General features: G+C 36.6%; 1 protein-coding gene across 2 annotated transcripts in view; it reads right to left on the bottom strand.

The window, feature by feature from the left end:
- EIPR1 (EARP complex and GARP complex interacting protein 1) overlaps positions 1-16,907 on the bottom strand; it is a 213,383-nt gene that overhangs the window by 23,368 nt on the left and 173,108 nt on the right. For both annotated transcript variants that reach the window (XM_072634318.1, XM_072634319.1), the window contains one exon: positions 9,906-10,005. In XM_072634318.1, the coding sequence (XP_072490419.1) occupies positions 9,906-10,005 (100 nt within the window). The remainder of the gene's footprint in view (positions 1-9,905; positions 10,006-16,907) is intronic.

Genomic DNA, 16,907 nt, shown 5'->3' with positions numbered 1-16,907 from the left:
ATTTCTGTGCTGCTGAAATTGAATGTGTAACCTAGTCAATTACTATAACTCATTTATGACTTCTGAGCATGATTATAAAATAATGTAACTAATTTTTTAAAAGATAAACATACTAGAGTTTATACATTTAAATGAATGCAGTCCTTTAAAGTCCTTGACTTGAGATACTAAGCACCTCTCCTAACGATTCAAGTGAAAACAACTGAAATTTACAAAGTGCCTACTATGCACAAGGCATTGCCCTAGACACTAGGGACACAAAGATGGTATATTCCATGATGTTGCTGCCACTAAAACCTCATGAGGATGTGCAGGCACGTCTGGATTCACAAAGGCTAGGTCAGTGGAAAGGATTCAAGCACTGGGCAGTGGGTAGAAAGCAGAGGGAGAAACTGAATATCTGTTGCTCAAGGGAAAGCCTAGCTTTTCAGAGAGGCTTACCACCAGGTTGATTACAAAGTAATGATTTTATTTACTTATTTACTTATTGGCCATAGCAACTTTTGCTGACTACAAAGATGTTAGAGGTATGATCTGAGGAAAATTTACTCTAATAGTGTATCACATCATTATTCATATTAATTTGTAATATTCCCTTCTCTGTTTAAAGTCTCCACCTTTAGTTTAATTAAAGTAATTTTTTTTAGGTTTCTAGGAACTGGCTGAGGAGTGTGATCACATTCCAGTTCCTCACAAGGTCTGGACCTCTCTATTCCATAAACAGAAGCCATATTTAACTCATCTATGCTACCAAAGGTCACCCTTGCTTGAGGCTTTTCCATAATGTGGGGTGACCTAGCTGAGAAAAGAAAAACTTAACCAAATCTTAAATGGAGGGGTTTTCCTTGCTGGAATTACTAGAGTTGCATTTTGCTTGCAGGGGAGATCCCAATAATGTGCTATCAGGAAGACAGACTGGGATTTAAGATGACCTTAGAGCTCCCTTTGCATCTTTGGTTACCCCCCCACTGACCTAAATTTATTGATTTACCGGCCTAATTAATAAACTGATTTTTATTACCTAGAATTTTGTCTCTAGGAATTTTATGAGCCACAGATGTATTTGGGGGGGCATACCCACAAAGACGAATTTACAGATGTCTGAAGTATTGTATATCATTGTTCAAAATATTTTATTACTATTTTAGAATTGTCTTGAGTAACAGTTTATGAAGCATTAAAGAAAAATCAGCCTTAATATTGTGTAGTCATTTTATTTCTCATTTAATTAAATTCAATAAACCCAGAGTACCTACTATGTACAAAACCCTATGAGGTGCACTGGGAATACAACCATAAAAAACAGCTTAGTCCCTGTCCCCCCAAAATTAAAACATCTACACAAATAAGTATAATACAAAGTAGAATGTGCTAACTATAAGGGAGTCTAGACAAAGCACTAGAAAAAAATAAGAAAGAGTTTTGTTCAGCAAGGTGTCACAGAAAAGGTGGCCCATCAGTTGGGGAAACCTATGAACATTTGTAGGCAACAGGGAAGGAGTTAGTAGATATAGAAACATTGAGGATGAAAGAGAATGATCAACAGGGCATGAGAGATGAGAAGAGGTAAGATGAAGGGCCCCCTCATCCTCTGATAATGGAACAAAGGAAGAAAGACAGAAGAATAAGGCAGGGCTCAAAAGGAGGAGAAGCATTTCAATGGGAAGAGAAAGGGGAAAAGTACATTCCAGGAGGATGGGCCCATATGAAAAAAGGGAACCTAGACTGGGCAAAATGGGAATTAGAGAATTGTCATTAGTCTAATTTGCCTGGAAGGAATGTGATGGAAATAAGATCAAAACAGGGCTAAGCAGTTAATTGGGTCACAAATGTCTGACTAAGGAACTTAATTTTATCCAAGAGGTAAATAGGGAGCCAGTGAAGTTATGTTTTGTTTTGCTTTGTTTTCACAAGGGAGCAAAATGGCCAGATATGTGCAATATGAAGATGATGTTGGACAGATGAGACTGACTGTAAAGGAGAGGAACTGGAGGAGACTTTTTACAATGGTCTAGATGAGCACTAATCATAGTTTGAACATGGGTAGTGGAATTAGGAGTTAAGAGCAGATAGACCTTGTTTAAAAAAAGCTGACTGAAGACTTGGCAATTTATTAGATGTAGAACAGAAGCATCAAACTTGCTGTCCCTAAAACTCCCAAATACTCTAAACCAGATTAAAATGTAATGGGGAAATGTTTAACAAATAAAAAATGCAATAAAACACAGATTATGTTGATTTGTGTTTTCTGAGTCAAAATGTGGCCCACAAGGATCTGATTCTATTTAAGTTTGATACCACTGATGTAGAGGGTAATAGTGATGAGAGAGCTAAAGATGACTCCAATGTTTCATGAATGAGTGATTGAGGTGGATGGTAAGGCTATCAATAAACAGGAAGAGGGAAGTTGGAAACAGTGGGGTGAGGGATGAGTTTAATTCTAAGCATGTTGATTTTGAGGCAGTGGTGAAACAAACAGAGAGCATTCAATACTCCAAAATATCTGTGATCTCTTCAGTCTTCATATTCACTACAACCAGGCAGAATACAATTTATCCATAACTACCAAGCGGTTCTAAGAAGTGGATAATTCCAAGCACGATAATTCCAAGCAGAGAGGGAAGCGATGGAATATTATGTCCAAGAATCAGTAAGCAAGGCATTTGGGTGAAACATGTAAAAGGGTGTAAAGAGCTGGTAAAAATAGACTGGAAGAGAATGTAAAGGGCTTCAAATGCCAAACAGAGGAGCCTGTGTTTTATCCCAAAGACAATGGAGATTCGTTGAAATTTCCTGAACAGAAAAAGAAGCTTTTCTATTGTTGTCTCCATTTTATAGATGAGGAAATGGTAACTCAGAGTGACTTGCCTGTGGTCACACAGCTATTAAGTGTTGGAGGAGGTGAGCCTCAAGTCCAAGACTATCCTCTAAGCATCTCTGCCTCTAATTTAAGACCGAATACAATAATCAGGTGATTGAACTTGTACTCTGTCAGCTGGTTCGGGAGGAGAGCTGCAGAAAACAAGGAGCCAAGTAGGTCACAATGATCTAGACAGGAGATGATGAAGGCCTGCAGCAGAGTGGCTATGTGAGATTACAAAGGAAGGAATGGATGAAAGAGATTTTCAGGAAGAAGAACAGACAATGTCAAATGCTGAGAAGAACTCAAGGAGTATTGGGACTGAGAAAAGCCACTAGATTTATCAATTAATAGATCCCCAGTGACCTAATAGAGAACAATTTCAGTTGGTGGGGTTGGCAGCCAGATTACAAGAGGTTGAGAGAAGTTAAGGGCGGGGAGTGGGGGGAGTGGAGTGGAACTAAAAGTAGATAGCATTTTCTAGGAATTTCGTTGGGAAAACTAAGAGATGACAGCATGAGGAGATGGCTGGATCAAGTGAAGGTTTCATAAGGGCAAGGAAGCAATGTGGGCCTGTCTGAAGTAGAGAGTATCACAGAATCATAGCTCTACAGCTAGACAGGACTTCAGAGCTTATTTAGTACAACTCCCTCGTTATTTTGCATATGATAAAACTGGGGCCCAGAGAGATTTCATGAGAGTACAGAGAGACAGAGAGATGACTCCAGAGAACACCTCTCATTTCTGCAGAATAAGCTGATCACCTGAAATCTCATCACCAGGTAAATTGACTCAGTGTTTGATACACCTTCTCAACTTACCCCAGCTGGCTCTGTTCTCTGATGGAAGGTGGAGCATTAACTCCTCCCCAAGTCTTCCTTTACACAGATGCACAACATTCCAAGTAACTCCATTTTCCTTCAGCAGTTCTACTTGTCTTGGACTCCACTGAACACCATTCCCCATGGTGGGTACCCCCACCCCAGCCCTTTCAACTTCCTTTTGTGTGTTGTCTCCTCCTGTTAGATTAATTGTAAGCTCCTTGAGGGCAGGTATTGTCTATTTTTCTTATTTGTATCCTGAGTACTTAGCACAGTGCTTAATAAACATTATTGAATTAAACTGCAAGAATCTAAAAGCAAAGTGACCACAGTCAATGATTCATCTTAATCATGGTATGCCTCACAATTGAGTCTGAATGATTTTGACTTCCTAATATCTCACCACTGAGGATGTTCAAAAGGATGGCCAAAACTCTGAAGGCAATTCTTAAAGAAGGCTGGACCATAAAAGCTACAACAAACTTGTAATTATCTGCAAATAAATAATCATTCCTCACAACATTTGTTTTAAACCTCTCTCCTCAAGTGGCCAATGGCATCTCTAATTCCCTCTCTTAGCAGATGACTGATATTTTTTAGGAAAATCCGGACCAAATGACTTGAGCTTCCTCATTTTTTTTTCTATTCCCACTTCAAAACTCAACTACATTTTTACTCCTTCCTCCTTTGCTCTCCACTCAGATAATGAGCGATCCTTTCTCATTACCAAGATTCCACTTTCACCTATGATTCAGTCCCTACCTTCTCCTTCAGAACCTTGCCCCATCAATCATTCCCTCTCAGTTTAAATCTGTCTACTCGTTTCATCTCTGCCTTCTACAAAATTGCCCATTTCTCCCGCATCTTTAAAAAAAAGAAAAAATCCAAATTTCATTTGACCCTCCCATCTTCTCACTTTATCAATCTTTCTCTCTTATCAAGGACCTAGGAAGAAGAATGTATGCTTCCCTTCCTTCACGTCCTCATTAACCACTAATTTCTCAACCTCTTGCAACCTGGTTTCTGGCAATAATACACTAATAAAACCACAAGGCATCCTTCACAAAGCTGGCAAAATAATCTCCAAGCATTGGTCCGATCAGATCAAGTTCTTGTTCAATGGCTAGGATAAATTACAATCTCTTTAATCTGGTGGTGGTGTCATCATGATCACGTAAACTGACGTTGAAAGAGCACTTTCAAATTCACAATATTCTTTATGAACATCATTTCATTTGAGCCTCACAACAACACTATGAGACAGATGCTACAGGTATAATTGTCTCCATTTTATAGATGAGAACACAGCTCAGAGAGGCCAAGGGACTTTGAACTTGCCCATAATCACACAGCTACTAAGCATTAGAAAAAGAGGCAACCCCAGATCTTCCTAACTTCAAGTTCAAAACTCTCTCCCCTAAATCTCCCTGTCTCTAATGTAAGACCATATACAATAATGAGGCTCTAACCTACAGTCCAGTTTTACTTTGCCCTGCTTCCCTTCATGTCATCATTCTGGTGAACCTGTACTCTCTTAAGTTACCAATGATCTCATGTTGCTACATCTAATGATTATTTCTCTGTCATTGTGTTTCCTGATTTCTCCACAGCCTTTGACACTTTTATCTCCTCTCCAATTTTTGTGATGCCATTCTCTCCTTGTTCTTCTACTGGTTCCTGACTGCTCCTTCTTAGTCTCCTTTGCCAGATCTTCATCCAGGTCATGCCACTAACTGTGGCTGTCTTATGCTCCAAATCTCCTCTATCTATACTATCTCACTTGGAGATTTCATCACCTCCCATGGGTTCAATTAACATCTCTGGCCAGATTACCCCTGCATCTTTCTCTACAAGATTTATAACATCTCTCAAGTTCCTGCACTGCATCATCTAATGCCTACTGACCATCTCAAATTCAGCATTCCATGGGCATCTCAAACTCAGTTCCTTCCTTGCCCTTACCCAATATATCCATATCATTCTCAGATAGTGTCACTATTAACTTCCCAACATTTCTCACAACTTTTTTCTGCTTCCAAAGCTGCCACTCTCCTCCAGACTCTTATCACTTTATATGTGGACATTACAAAAGCCTTATATTTGGTCTTCCTGTTTCAACTTTCTCCCTGTCCCAAGCCCTCTATTAATCTCCCAGAATGACCATGTCACCTCACCTCTCTACTTAATTAATGCCAGTGACTACAAATTACCTCCAAAATCAAACACAAAACCTTCTTTTTGGCATTTAAAGCTTTTCATGACCTGGCCTATTCCCACCTTTCCAGTCTCCTTACACTTTGCTTTCCTCCACACTCTACAATCTGGCTACACTGACTTGTTCTTCACACATGACACTCCATTATATAACTCTGTGCATCTGCATTGGTTGCACTCCAGTACCTAGAAATGTTCTCTCTTCTTACTTTTTTATTCTGGCTTTTCTAGTTTCTCCAAAGCTTAGCTCAAACAGTCTCTTCTTCAGGAGACCTGTTCTAGTCCTAACCCCACCACTGACACCTGGGTAAATTACTTGATCTCTCTGAGGTTTCAATTAATCAATCAATAAACATTTATTAAGTGCCTACTATGTGCTAGGTACTGTGCTACAAGATAAGGATACAAAAAGAAGCAGAAGATAGTCCTTGCCCTCAAGATGCTTATAATTTAAGGGGGAGAACAACAAGCAAATATGTACAAAGTAAGCTATATCCAGGATAAATGGGAAATAATTAACAAAGTGAAAGTACTAGAATTAAGACATGGTGGGGAAGGCTTCCTGTAGACGGCGGGATTTTAATTAGGATTTATAGGAAGCCAGGGAAGTCAGGAGTCAGAATGGAAAAGGCACAGGGGACAGCCAAAGAAAGTGCCCAGAGCTGAGATGAATTGTCTTGTTTGTGGAACAGCCAGGAAGCCAGTTACAGTTTCCACCTCTGTAAAATAGGGATAATGACATTGGCAGCAACTATTTCATAGGAATGTTGTAATGCTCAAAAGGCATTAATTGAACATTCTTTTCCTCTACATTTTGAAAAAACCTTTTGTCATTATCTCTTATTCTCTCTTCCTTTGCTGCCTAATAAAAAGGTTATTCTCTCCAAGGTCAAATTCTCTACTTATACATGATTTTATCCCCTCCTGTCTCCTTGGGCTAATTGCCTCCATGATTATCCTTTCTCTCTAACTGTTATTGTTCTGCTGTTTCAGTCTCGTCTGACTTTTGTGATCCCATTTGGGGTTTTCTTGGCAAACATAGTGGAATGGTTTGCCATTTCCTTCTCCAGCTCATTTTACAGATAAGGAAACTGAGGCAAACAGGATTAACTGACTTGTCTGGGGTCTCACAGCTAGTAAGTGTCTGAGACTAGATTTTGAAATCAGGGAGATGAGTCTTCCTCCCTTGAGGCCTAGCACTCTGTCTACTGAGTCACCTAGCTGGCCCCTCTAATCTGTAAATTCTCCCTATTTACTAGTTCTTTACTGCTGCCTAAAAATGTAATCAGGTGTTCCCTATAATTAAAAAAAAAAACCTCATTTGACTTTACCACACTCTCAAGCTATGGTCCTCTTTCTCTCTTCCCTTTCGTAGCCAACTCTTAGAAAAACCTGTCTACATTTATTGCCTCTACCTCCTGTTCTCTCAATTCTCAACACTTTGCAACCTGGCTTCTGACTCAACTAAAACTGTTCTCTTCAAAATTACCACTGATCTCTTAATTATCAAATTTCATGGCCTTTTCTCAGTCCCCATCCTTCCTGATCTCTCTGTAGCATTTAACACTACTGATTTCTCTATAGTCCCTCAGGTCATATTTCCACAACACTGCTCTTGCTTGACTTTCCTCCTACCTATCTGACCACTGCTGTCTCCTTTGTAGGATCATCATTCAAAGTACCTCAAAGCTTTATCCTTTGCCCTGTTCTCTTCTCTCTATAAACTCTTTCACTTGGTGACTTTATCAGCTCCCATGGTGACAGGTAAGCTTTTGTCTTATCTTGCTGGGGTCAGTCCTCTATACCACTTCCTGGACATCTTCTCATTGTGATCCTGTGTGGTATCCTCCTCCCTCCCTGAACCCTGGAGAGGAGAGAGACCTGAGTCAGGGAAACTAATTAGAAGAATTTGTAGTAGTCTACATGAGATGTAATAAGAGCCTAAATGAGGGTGGTACCCAAGTGAAGAAATAGGAGAGCTGTGAGAGATGTTATGGAGGTATAATGGATAAGAATTGGCAACTGATTAAATATCTGTGATGAGGAAGAATGAGAAGACCAAAATAACATCAAACTTGCAAACTCGAATGATTAGAAAGTTCTCACTGACTAATAATGTATATTCCTAAGACTGGCATTCTAGGTCTTTCACAACTTTGACCAACCTACCTTTCCAACCTTTCCTCACATGCACTTATTCTATGTCCATTGAAGAAAATCCTTAAAAAGACCAAAGGAAGGAAGATAATTCCCAACACAGAAGTGCCCTTCAACACTGTTTTATTTTTCCTTTCTACCATCATTTATACGTTGATAAAAGCAATTTATTCTAAAACTACTGAGTACTACTAGATCTACAGACAAATGAGATCAAATGGAAATGGAAATCTCAGCCAATATGGTTCCCTCCTCATCAAAACCTGAAGACCTTGTGGAAAGCATGGGCTCTAGACCTCCCCTGAGTTCTGCTAATGATTATAAATGGCAAAGAACCTACAATTTAATTGCAAAAGGTAATGATGCAGAGAGCATAAGATTAGATTCACCACAGAAGGTAATATCCTCAAACAATAAAAAAAAAATTGAGAGGCTTGGTATGAAGATGGTTGAAATCGATAGGAAGGTTTCTGTATTAAATACTACAGTGGAGGATCACAAAGTGATATTGACAGAACTGCTGACAGAGAATAGAAAAGGAGAAAGAAAACTAAATTGGTGTCTGCAGAAAATAAGTTACAGATTAATCACTCTACCATAAAATCATTTTTAGATAGCTTAGGGTCTAAAGATACATTAGCAGTTTGATTATAAGATGGCATTGCAAAGTTGGGGAAGATAAAAACCTGCTGAATGCATCAGACTTTGTTTCTTCTGGAAATTCTAGTTATGCAGATACCACGTGGCTCCTATCAGAGCAATCTTTAGTGCCCAAAAATATATCCCTTACTGTATGCCAGGATGCTTGACAGTTAAATAAATATACACAGGTAAATGTAGTACCTGAATTCATCTTTAAAACATTTTTTTCTTACTCTCTTTTATTCCGACCTAAACAAACATCAAATAGAATAAGCATTTCCATATACACCGTAGAATAGAAGAGGGTTATACATGAAACTATAAATCTCTATTATGTAGAGCTTACTATTCTTTTAAAGTGTATAATCAGTTCAACATATAATTTTCAAAGTTGTCTACTTGTATATGATTCCTTCTGTTCTCTTGACTTTTTTTGGAAGGGGAAGAAGGGTAATATCGCCACTCTCCATTTTCCAATATATATCATTCCCTTCTTAGGAGAGAGAGAGAAAGAAACAGAGAGAGAGAGAGAGAAGGAAGGACAAAGGGAGGGAGGGGGGGAGGATGAGAGAGAGAAATCCTTTAAATAAATATGTATAGTCAAAGAAAACAAAATCTTACATTATCCATGTCCAAAAAATGTACGCCTATTCTGCATATTGGGTTCATCAAGAGGCAGACAGCATGCTTTTCATGAGCACTCTAGAATCATAGCTGATCAGAGTTCTTAAGTTTCTAAAAGTTGATTGTCTTTATAATGTTGATGTTATATGCAAACTGTTCTTTTAATTTTGCTAATTTTACTCTGTATCAGTTCATGCAAGTCTTCTAAGGTTTCTTTGAAACCATCTCTTACAATTATATTCACATACTATGTAATTTGTTCAGCCATTTCCCAATTGACAGGCACTTTCCTCTTTGGTTTCTAGTCCTTTGTCACTATAAAAAGCTGGTATATTTTTTTCTTTTTTACCACATGGATCCTTTTCCTCTTTTTGGTCTCTAAAATCCGTCCTTTCTACCTTTAGATTTAAGACCCTATGACTATGATCTTAATCTGACAATACAATTAAAATAGTAGTTGTTATCAATATCAAAGTTCTAAATGAGTTTTAATTTAGAAATCACCCCAAATTTAAGCAAACACTTAGTTTTCAAGAAGCAAAAAAAGAAAAAAAATAGAAGAAGCCTCTCTAATTTCTTTTCCTTACCACAGCTTGGCTTGAGCTTTCTTGTAAATCCCATAATAGCAAATGGTTATCCGCCAATGAAATGATCTTTTTACCATCGCCCATTGGTTCCCATGTAACACTGCAAGAATAAAAGGAATCAAAAATTAATACAGGACATTAAAAAATAACTCCAAGAATTTTAATATGCTTTCTTCAGAAACCAATAATGAGGTTTTTGCCTTTTTATTATTATTTTAATAATATTTTATTTTTCCCTAATTACATGTTATAACAATTTTTAGCATTTTTTCAAGTTTTGTGTTCCAAATTCTATCCCTTTCTCCCTCCTTCCCCCCTCTCTGAGATGTTAAGCAGTTTGATATAGGTTACATATGTGCAATCATGTAAATCATTTTCATATTAGTCATTTTGTACAAGAAGACAAAAGAAAGAAAACAAGGAACAAAGAAAGAAAAAACACTTCACTCTGTATTCAGAAAATACCAGTTCTTTCTCTGGAGGCAGATGGCAAGTTTCATCATGAGCCCTTTGGGATTGTCTTGGATAACTGAGAACAGCTAAGTCATCTACAATTCTTTATCATACACTATTGCTGTTACTGTGTACAACATTTTCCTGGTTCTGCTCACTTCACTTTGCATCAGTTCATGTAAGTCTTTCCAGGTATTTCTGAAATCATCCTGCTTGTCATTTCTTACAGTACAATAATATTCCATCATAATTATATATCACAACTAATTCAGTTATTCCCCAATTGATAGGCATCCCCTCAATTTTCACTTCTCAGCCACCACAAAAAGAGCTGCTATAAATATTTTTGTACAAGTAGGTCCTTTTCTCTTTTTTAAAAAATAAATCTCTCTCTGGGATACAGACCTAGCAGTAGCATAATAATGAGGTTATTTTCAAAAATTCTTTTCCTGTCCAATGGTCTTGAAATGCAATTTATGTATTTCAACGGCTAAATAATTGGTAAAACAAAAACAAAACAAAAAAACTCCTAAGTAACATCTCTCTGATAAGAGATCAAGTATCTTGTAATTTGACATTTGCATATACTTGATCTTTTTGAGCAACTTGAATTGTATCTAATATAGCAGAATTTTCTATTGTCTTCTATTCTTACTATCTAACTACTTCATCATCATGGGAGTAAAAACATACTTTAGAAACAATTAGATTAAGCATAGGAATTAAAATTAATCAGTTTCATTGACATGGAGCCAAAATAATTTTGTTGCTTCAAAACTCCAAAGCCTGATTAATTTATTATACTAAATATGATACTGACTCGTTAGAGTACCCTTGTGTGTTCCTACACTGTAATATCATTTTAGGTCATTCAAAAGATATAAATACTTCTTCAAATCACAAAAAGGAATGCACACAATTCTAAAGAATGATGTCTCCCAATGGCCTTGGGTTAGATACTCCTGAATCACACACAGCACCATTTTCTTTAGCATTCAGAGAAAAATGTATAATGACCAAATTACAATAAATTAGCACTTCATAAAAACAGAATTAGAAGAGACCTAAAGAAGTTGTTTAGTCCAAACTAACACTTGTAAGTCATGTCCATACTCAGATTGTTATCTGTCCCTACATTTGAAGACATCAATACAGATCATGAGACATTCCAGAGGTGGTCTGCCCTCATGGAAAACTGTAGCATGGCCAAAAATTGTCGCTACAAAATTCTAACTGAAAAATAAAACAAAGGACAAAACCAAAGAAGAATAGTAGTTCAATGTTTACTCCTTGTATAAAATGATAATAATTAGGTATTAACAGGCCATGTACAAGTTGTTGCTTCATTTGTATTGCTTAATTTGCACCTAATCCTCCACTCTCTTACAGAATCCCTTCTTGTGACAAAAGGAATGTATTTTCTGGACTATGTGGGGCAAGAATGATATGTTACAGCCATGGAACAGAAGAGAACTTGACCATATATACAGTGCTAGTGAAAATTTCCTCAGATTTTAATTTTGAACCATTAGTTCTCTCTACCAGCTTCCTGTCACTTACAAATTTGATAGGTATGTAATTTATAGTGTAATCTAAGCCATTGGCATAAACATTGAATAGAAGGTCAAGGACAGATCACAGAAGCATATCACTAAAGATCTCATCCAGATTCACAGTGAACCATTAATAAGTCTTTGGGTAAAATTTTTCAACTAATCTTGAATCCACCTAATTATCTAGCCCCTGTCTTTTTACTTTTTCCCTAAGGATATCATAAAAAGACTTTCAAACATATTGCTGAAATTCAGGTATGTCTACATCTATGGAATACCCCCAAATTACCAGTCTTAAGAAACTATTAAAAGCTGAAATAGGCTTAATCTGGTATGATCTATTCCTGATGAAGCCCACACTTAATGATTAGTCAATCAATCAATAAACATTTATTAAGCACCCATTATGTGCCAGACACTGTGTTGGGTGCTAGAGATGAAAAGAAATGAAAAAAGACAGGCCCTGCTCTCAAGGAGATCAAAGTCTAATGAGGAAGGCAACATCCAAACAACTACATAAAAATAAGATACATACAAGATAAATTAAAGATAATCTTTGAGAAAAGATATTAGATTTAAGGTGGATAGGGAAAAGCTCCTTATAGAAGGTGGGATTTTAGCTGGACTTGAAATCAGGGAAGCCAAGATGTTCTAGAGATGAGGAGAGAGAGAATTCCAAGCAAGGAAGACAGTGAAAATGTCTAAAGATGCAGTGTCTTATCCAAGCCACAAGAAAGAGGTCAATGTCACTGGATAATGGTGGGGGTGGAGTCACTTGAGAGGCATATGATGAAAAGATTTGAACACCAAAAAAAGGGATTTTACATTCTATCATAAAGGTGCTGGTGAGCCACTGTAGTTTATTGAATATGGGGTGACATAACCAGACCTGTGCTTTTAGAAGATCATTTTGGCAGCTGAGTGGATAATAGACTAGAGTGGGAAGAGATTTACAACAGAGAGACCAGCAGCAAACTACTGCAAGAGTTCACGTAAGAGGAGAAGAGGGCCTGCACCAGGGTGGTAGCAGTGTCAGAAAAGAGAAGAGGACATATAGGTGAGATGTTACAAAATTGACAGACATTGGCAACAGATTAGACACGGGGAGAGAGAGTGAGAAGTTGAGGATGACACTTTTATTTTAAAAAAATTTTAATTCAATTTTATTTTAAGGTCTGTACTCATTCCTTTCCACCTCTCCATATTTATCACTCTCCACCGAGAAAGCAAGAAAAAAAGTCACAAACACGTATAGTCAAGGAAAACAAATGTGCTCATTGGAAACGTCACAAAAAAATTTTTTTTATTTAAATGCCTCAATTTACACTCTGAGTACATCACATCTTTATCTGACAATAGGTAGTATGTTTCATCATGAGTCCTCTGGAATTGTGATTGGCCATTTTGTTGATCAGAGAGTCCTTAAGTGTTTTAGAGTTGTTTGTCTTTATAGTATTCTCCTGGTTCTGCTCCTTTACTCTGCATCAATTCATCAAAAAGCCTCGTGTCTTTTTTGAAACCATCTCCTTCAACATTTTTTAAAGCACGGTGGTATTCCATGACACACGTATACCAATACTTATTTAGCCAATTACCAATTGAGGAATATGTTCCTAGTTTCCAATTTTCTTCTACCACAAAAAGAACTGCTATAAACACTTTTGTACACATGGAGCTGACAACTTTTATATCTTCAATAACACGTTCTAGAATTTTGCTAGGAGTTGAAACCAAGTCACCAACTTACAGAACTCATTTTGAAGTCTGAAAGATGTGAGTTTGAATCCTGCCTCAAATTCCTCACTAGTTGAATGGTCCTGAGTAACAACCTCTTGAAGCCTCAGTTTCCTCATCAATAAAACAGGAATCACAATAGCACTGACATCACAGGGCTGCTTGTGAGGTTCAAATGAAATCATGTATAGGAAGAGCTTTTCAGTCTTAAAGCACTATAAAAATATAATCTACTGCTTAATTATTTTAATTATCATTATCATTACTATTTTAGAAATTCAGGACATCATTTGCCCATTTCAAGTGTTGCTTACTACCTCCATTCTCTTAATGTTTCAAAGATAACTGGCAGAGAATTATCAATCATAGCAATCAACATGCATTTATTAGGTGTTTGCTTTTGTCAGGTACCGTACTAAAGACTGGTTATACAAAGACAAATGTGAAACACAAGGATCTGACATTCTAATAAGTGATACAGTGATATAACATGTGTGTAACATGTAACCAGACACATACAAAGTAATATAGGTAACCTTTTGAGGGAAGGTACTAGTAGCTAGAAGAAACAGAAAAGGGGATCCCCGACATGGTGGTATCTAAGTTGAGTCCTGAAGGAAGCCAGGGAGTTGAGTAGGGAATGCCTTCTGAACACAAGACAGCCAGTAAAATGGCACACAGATAGGAGTTAGTTTTATTAATAAGGAACATCAAGCAGGCCAGCATGGCTGGAGTACATGGAGGGGAGTCACGTACATGCGATGTTGGAAAAGTAGTAATGGGCAAGGTTTTGAAGAGCTTTAAATGACAAAGAGAAGAGTTTCTATGTAATCCTAGCACTAATAAGGCGCTATTAGAGTTTATTCAGTAGGAGATTAACATGGTCAGACTTGAGTTTTAGGAAAAACCCCTTGGTAATTGTACCTTGAGTTACAGCTTATTCAGCCCTGGTGAGTTGAACTGATTGAAGACAGTTAAGTGCTGTCCTAATCTTTGCACTTAATTGTGGGTTTCAATTTCCTATTTGCCACTTCAATGTTATTCTTCCCAGTACAAAATAAACAAAATAAAAAAACCCAAACTCCAACCCTGAATGCTTCTATATTTTCTTTATTATCCATTAATATCATCCCATCCATCATAAGTAGTGGACTTATCCCTTTTATGATTTTTCTCTTACCCCAGCATAGTTTTAGTGAAAGCCACTTTTGTTGCCCTTAGCATTCCCTGCTGGCTTTAACTTAATTTAAGATTTAGCATTTCTGGCATGATTCTTAGAAGACCAAGCATCTGTTTCGTACACACCACAAGATACTGCTCTTACTCTTATTTTTGTCTGACAAATTTAAAAATTAGCCAGCTAATAGATTTTCTGTCTTTTTATATAGTTTCACATTTACTAAAATTGTTTATGTTTATTTTATCAGAATTTAATTCCCTACACTTTCTCATTTCTCTTGAACCAACTTTTCTGATAAAACTTTTGGCTAGGGGATCAAATCTATCTTTATGTCTCTGAAATATGCATTTCTGAGAAGGGATCCTACAAAAGTAGACCTAAATAATTACAAAAATATTGATCATTCATGGTTAGGCCAAGCCAATATAATAAAAATTATAATGCTAACTAAAATAATTTACTTACTGTGTCATCTCAAACAACAAAAATATTACTTAATAGAACCAGAAAAAATAACAACAAAATATAACTGGATGAATAAAAGATCAAGAATCTGAGGAAATAGTTTTTTCAAAGTGGGGAAAAATATTGGGTCTAATAGTTTAAGATTTATCAATTTGTCCTATTTGTCCTTGTTTTTACATAATTGTTTACATTCTGTCTACCCTCCTTACACTGGGAGCTCTTTCTTGAGATCAGGGACTATCTTTAAGTTTTCTTTGTAACTCCAACACACAGAACACTGCCTGGCACAAAGCGGGTACTTAATAAATGTTTATTAACTATCTGACCACTGGTAGAGCTGTGAACTCCATTCTGGTCCAGCCATTCTGGAACAATTTGAAACTATGCACAAAATGTTATTAATCTGTACACCAAAAATATCTGGTACTGAGATGCAGATTGGTATAGTACATAGCACACTATATATGTAAAACTTATAAATATTATTATTTTTGCCATTATTGGTTAAAAAATGAAAACACAGATCAGCAGAAACCAAGGGAAACATTTAAATATGAAAAATAAACAAGTATATGAGAGAGTCAGGGGGCCCAGGAAGAAAAATAGGGTTTTTTTTACAGAAAAGAGTAAATAAGAATCAGAAAAAAGCAACTGAACTCAGCCTAACAGTCAATAACATCCCCTCAAAAATACAATGGGGGAAGACTTCCTATTTAAAAGAAATGCTAGGCAGTTTGCCAAAAAGAAAAAAGGTTCAGATAAGCATTTTACACCATATATTATAACAACTACCAAATACCTACATAATTTATATTAAAAGGTCATATTGTAAAAAATAGAGGACAATGAAACGATATGTTTCACAACTGTGGTTAGGATGAGAAATCCAAAGCTCAAAAAAAAGAAGGTATAGAAAAGATCAGAAAAAATAAAACAGACCTTTTTAATTACATTACAGTGAAAAACTTTTGTATGAATAAATCAATGCAATGGGAATAAAAAGAGAGACCACAATTGGAAAAAAAGATTTCTGCATCTTGACAAAGGACAGATATCCAAAATATAAAGGGAAATAATGCAGGTATAAAAAGACCAGGTGTCATTCTGCAATAGATAAATTTTTTAAAAAAAAAATATGAACAAATAGTTCTCAAGAGAAGAATTGCAAACTATTAACATCCATGTGAAATAATCTCCAAATCACTAGTAATAAGAAAAACACCATTTAAACCAGCTATATAAATTAGCAAAGATGATGAAAGAAATAACTATTGCTTTATGGGTTGTAGATGATAGGCACACTAATACATGATTGATGGAACTATGAATCAGTGTAACAATTCTAGAAACCATTTGGGATTATGTGAAAAAGTGAGGAAAATATCCATACCCTTTAACCCACAGATCCCACTCTAGAATATATTCAAAGGAGATACCATGTACACCAAGATAATCGTTATAACACTTTTGCAGGGAGGCGAAGTACCAAGAACTACAAACAAAAAGGATGTCCATAGACAGTCAAAGGATTAGTTGATTATGGTATATAGCTACAAGGAAGTATTATTGCAATGTCCTTCAAATTCCAATGTTCTACCAATACTGGCTATGTTTGGG

The sequence above is a fragment of the Notamacropus eugenii genome, chromosome 1 (assembly GCF_028372415.1).
Source record: "Notamacropus eugenii isolate mMacEug1 chromosome 1, mMacEug1.pri_v2, whole genome shotgun sequence".
NCBI lineage: Eukaryota > Metazoa > Chordata > Mammalia > Diprotodontia > Macropodidae > Notamacropus > Notamacropus eugenii.
Note: the sequence above shows the minus strand (reverse complement) of the source record. Positions and strands in the feature narration are given on the sequence as shown.